The 5,011-nt window shown below is 47.2% G+C and overlaps 1 protein-coding gene across 3 annotated transcripts in view; it reads left to right on the top strand.

Moving 5' to 3' along the window:
• The window catches only part of LOC123053726 (diacylglycerol lipase-beta), a 17,025-nt gene extending 15,217 nt beyond the window's left edge, over window positions 1–1,808 (top strand). For all 3 annotated transcript variants that reach the window (XM_044477259.1, XM_044477260.1, XM_044477258.1), the window contains exon 13: window positions 1,229–1,808. In XM_044477259.1, the coding sequence (XP_044333194.1) occupies window positions 1,229–1,316 (88 nt within the window). In that variant the 3' untranslated portion in view covers window positions 1,317–1,808. The remainder of the gene's footprint in view (window positions 1–1,228) is intronic.
• The last annotated feature ends 3,203 nt before the right edge of the window (window positions 1,809–5,011 follow it).

Raw genomic sequence — 5,011 nt, 5'->3', positions numbered from 1 at the left:
CGGGCCACGTCGCTGTAGGACCTCGTCGAGGATTCGCCGTCGGAGTCCATCCAACGTCGCGGGCTGGAGCCGAGATCGAGGTCGCCGGAGCTGCCGCTTGGGGGCGCCATGGCAGGGGAGGGGAGGGGAGGTGAGGAAGGGGGGCTACCTGGGTGCTCGCCGGCGGCGGGGTTGGTGGGGGGTGCTGCGCTAGGCTAGGGGGAGCACGGGAGCGGAGCGGAGCGGAGCCATGTGCCACTCCCATAGAAATGACATAACTTTCAAAGAAAAGGGCATAAAACCATAGCCAGGTCCCATTACTCTTTCATGTCAAATATGCATCTGAATCGGACATGCATGTTTGTTAGAGTCGTGTCTCAGTCAAATAACACTGACACCTTGGCCCTTTTATTGTACCAACTTGCCAGTACACGTTGAATTGCACTAGCATGTGAAGTTGGTTGGCCCAAATTGTAGCACTACTGGGCTAGCCTTTTCTGGTGAGAAGCAAGCGCAAAAGATTAAGGGTGGTGCTATGCGTGTGTAGGCTGTGTCTGGGGTGGGTCTTACAGTGAATTTTTTATGGAGGGTATTATATGCTGTGTCATGTCAAATATAAAACCATTGCTCTCTCATGTCAAACTAGCAATGTGCCCGTGCGTTGCAACGGTCCAAAGTAGAATAATACATGTTCACAAACTTGAAAGAAAAACACTCTAGTTTTGGTATATATATCACTAAAAATATACTTGTATTAGGTTTCACTCAAAATATATTCCTCATGGCTGTTTTGATGAGTTGGGGGAGGGATGTGGTTGGTTTCAAGATATTAAGGGGTTTCTGCAAATTGGAGCAGAGAAGTGGGGTCTTGTTGCAAAAATGCCACAGCTTACATCACAGTCGTTAGATGCAGATCTGATGGTCAGAAATGACGGATGGCAGACACCATCATCACCAACTGAGTCTTTTATAGGAGTAGAGATATGCTGGGTCTGAGTACCAGATACATATGTCTCTAAGCTCATCTCATTGGATTGTTTTTACATGAGGCAAAGGGCAGCATTGGAGTTTGTTAGGACTAGAAGCAACATGTTTAACAACTGTTGACAATTGAAGTGCATAGCTTTGCGTATACCATACTTCACCCTTTTCCTTTAGCTGCATTTAAAGGCTGCAAACTCAGTTGCTATGCATCTGCACTGATTCATTCGCCTAAAGTTACGCTAACATCTCATGCTTTTGAAACCAGGTGTCGGTTTGCTATGCAGAGAACTCTGGAAGGCCAACCGTCACAGCGTTTAGCTAATTCTGATTCACCTGTACAACATTTAGTCTGATCCATGCTTGAAGACTATTTGAGTAACAAGTCATCCTATGCCGCAAGCATGTTTTTTTATAAGTTGCAGCTATTTCTCTGCATACAAGAGATATGCGTGGCGATGGTTCCGCTCTACATTGTGCTGAGCTTATTGACACTGCCAGACTGCCTCGGCATGGGCATGCACCAACCGGTGATATACTATCTGTCTGAAAGGAAATCTGATGACTTCATACTAGCAATACAGCACATCAATCAACAATATCCTCTACTTATCTACTTGCCTGGCAGTTTCCTGCATTGATCGATGGTGCGGCGGCCATATACCCCTGCTAGTACCTGATTGCTCTCATTCATTATTGTGCAGCAGTGGCTGCTTGTTCATATCCATTTTTTTCATTTCATGCCAACATGTACATATTTACACAGCAGAGATAGCTAGATTTACCGACTAACAAGTGACAATAAAAATGTGATTGTTTAACCTAGAGACTAATAAAACACTTTGATAGTTCTGGCCCCGAGCATTTTTGTCAGTCTGCAGTTGCTTGTGCTGAGATACTAGTCTCTTTCTCTGTCCAGAAAATGTGTTGTGTATTTCTTGTCGACGAGTAATATTCCATGGCCGAAGGAGGTAAGATGTTATTTCTATTTTCGAGTGCTAGCTTTTTCTTGCATTACACATGTTATCGTGAATATACTTTTCTATCTGCAAGTAATTGAAAATTACTGCCTATTTTTATATTTGGATGAAGGATCACAGATCTTGTATGTTGATTGTCCTTGAGTTGCTTGGATACTATCTGAACTGAAGGACCGTGAGTACTTAGCGCTGATCGATCTTGTCCCCATTAATTAACCTTGTTTCACTCATGTACTTTAAACATCAAACTGTGACTTGCAGACTTGATCACGTTGTTGCTCTGTACAATCGTACGTCCCTCTTTTAATGAAGACAGACGCACGATCGATGCCATGCATGCACACTCAGACCGACCGTCACAGTGCTTGTTAGTTACTCCCTCGTTCGGAATTACTCGTCGCACAAATGAATGTATCTAGATGTATTTTAGTTCTAAATACATTCATTTTCACGACAGGTAATTCCGAAGGGAGGGAGTAGTTTAGCAATGGAATTCAGGGACGTGGGTGGCCCGGCAATGACCTGTCTCGCCGCTGCCCTGGTTGAAACGGAACATGGAACGTGAATGCGCCGTGCCAAATGACAGCGCACGCACGCACGCACGGCCTACGGCAGGGCAAGCTGTTGCGGCAAGGGAACCATCGGAATGAGTAGCCTAGTTCGGCATTCAACCATCTGCCTGCCTGTTCAGCACAGTGGGCGGACGCCCCACCATGTGTTGGGTTTATGCTTGGCGATCCGCACATATGGCTTCAGGATGCGAGCCGTACTTGCGATACGCTTTGTGGTAGGACTGGACTGACGCTGTGGTCACTCGCTGAGTCACCGGTGAGTGGCGGGTTTAATTGGTTCGGCTCACATGCGCCGCTGCCCGGGCAATCAGTGGCCGGAGGGGGGCCTGCAAATTAAGGCCGGGGCTCCTCAAGAGGACGATACGGGAGAGCCGGGCTTAGCAAATCCAATCTTCACGCAAGCCACCACCGCCGATCATTCGGAAGAAAAGGTGACGACCGGCCGGCCGCTAATCATTCAGAGGATCGAACAATCTTGGATTCTTGGCGCCGCACGCATACTGCTGCGGCCCGTTGCTCTCCTCAAATTAACACCTCCAAAGTTGGCGGGGAGCGGCACCGAACGAGACACGAATGAATGAATGAGTGCCGCCTGATTCTGATTCGGCCTCCGTGCGTGCGTAGGCTGATGGGCATGGCTAATCCACTGAGTAATCAGGCGCCGAATCCGGACCAGCACCAGCCAACGCGTCGGGTGCATGCTACGCGTGGTAGCTCGGGCAGGCTGGCAGGGCAGCGGCCGATGGAGTCGGCACCGGCACGCTAGGGGCGTGGGAAATTGCAACCCCAACTGCTCCCGTCAGCCCCGCTTCTCGCTCGCCGGAACCGGACCAGCATTGCACGTCACCTCTTGCACGGGCAGTTCACTTTGCCTCTCTCGCTTTTGCTTTGTCCCAGCTCGCGGGCAGCTCAACGCCTAGTGCCTACGCCGCTGCAGCAGTGACCTGCAGTAATGAGCTCGTGGCTCTTTCAGTTTCCTCCTGCAAAATGACGGAGCCACTCTCGAAAGAGTGGTGCACGAGAGATACATGTACGAGTGATAAGTACTCTTTTTGTTCAGAATTAACCGTCGCGTGAAACGAGTGTATCTAGTAGACACACGAGAGGTTGTGGTAGGGAAATTAGCAGCCATTGTTCGTTGGCCCCAGCTTTGAGCGATGCTGGCTCCATTCCCTTCACGGAATTCTGCAGGTGGTACGGAGACCTTCACACATCAAGGGTCGACTTTAACGCGCGGCCATCCGATTCACGAGATTTCCATGAGCTGTGAGCTGAGTAGCGACCATCCGTTCCCTCTAGACCGGGCAGGTTTGCTGCATGCATGATCCATGATCCCCAATAGAGGAAATGAAAAAGGTTTCTTTTCTTTTACAAATAATAATAAGCGAATTGGGATCACAACCAACCTGCTGTGGCCACTGTGCTTTAGCTATCAACACTCAGTCTTTTCTCATGCATGGCGATAGCGGCTTGCATCCTCCCTCAAAGGTCGCTTTCCCTCTCCTCTTTTCCCATGCATGGCGGCTGTCCGCACCCAACTTGCTGCAGCAGCGAGTACTTTTGCTGTGTCTTGTCAGTTTTCACGGGCTCCCCGGCCGCATGGGTCTGGTCGGACAACAGCTAGGTTAATAGCGACCGAGGCCTAATTGTTATATTAGGATGAGATAGATGATGGTACATGATCACAGACCTTGCAACCATGTCCTTAATTTGTACGTACTTGCTAATAATAGGTTCTCTCACTAAATATGCTCTACTACCTACTAGTAGATGAGAATTTATCAGCCCTCTTTTCTCGTTGATAATATGAGGCCATACAGATGCAGATGCTAGCACAAGACCACACTACGAGCATGCATGGAATATAGTAGTACCACGACTATATTCTATGAATCCTATATACCTAATAGATTCATCCCTGACTATTCTATTTATCTTGACATGCAAGCTGTCCACATCATCAAATAGGTCCATTAATTTTAAATGCTTTCCCACTAACTCTTCATGGCATGCTCCCACTAACTCTTCATGCGCATCATTAACTTTTTTTTTCTTGTGCACTCTCAAGCATTACTCTAAACAATATTTCTTCCAAACAAATTATTTACATCTACTTATATGTTTCATAAACTTTCTCATGTTTTAAACATCGAATTATTTATTAAAAGTTCGCAGCAACGCGCGTGATATCATCTAGTTTTCTAATAACAACATCATTTCCCGTAGGAATAGGATAAAAAAACATTCCGGGAACATAGAACGGTCAACATGATTGAGAGAAAGTGTCCCGATAGTTCGGTGTCTCTTCCGCCTTTGTAAATGCGTTAGAACATTATACGCCATTGAAAAGTTGAGCAAAGCTTTGTAGCGACTTGTCTCTCGGGGTCAAGGAATCTCTAAACGCATCCATTGAGTGGAGAGATAAAGTTGTGACCTACAATTGGTGCATCAACTATCAATCACCTCACACATTAATATGCCCCCTCCACTCTCTAGACA

The sequence above is a fragment of the Triticum aestivum genome, chromosome 2D (assembly GCF_018294505.1).
Source record: "Triticum aestivum cultivar Chinese Spring chromosome 2D, IWGSC CS RefSeq v2.1, whole genome shotgun sequence".
Lineage (NCBI taxonomy): Eukaryota > Viridiplantae > Streptophyta > Magnoliopsida > Poales > Poaceae > Triticum > Triticum aestivum.
Note: the sequence above shows the minus strand (reverse complement) of the source record. Positions and strands in the feature narration are given on the sequence as shown.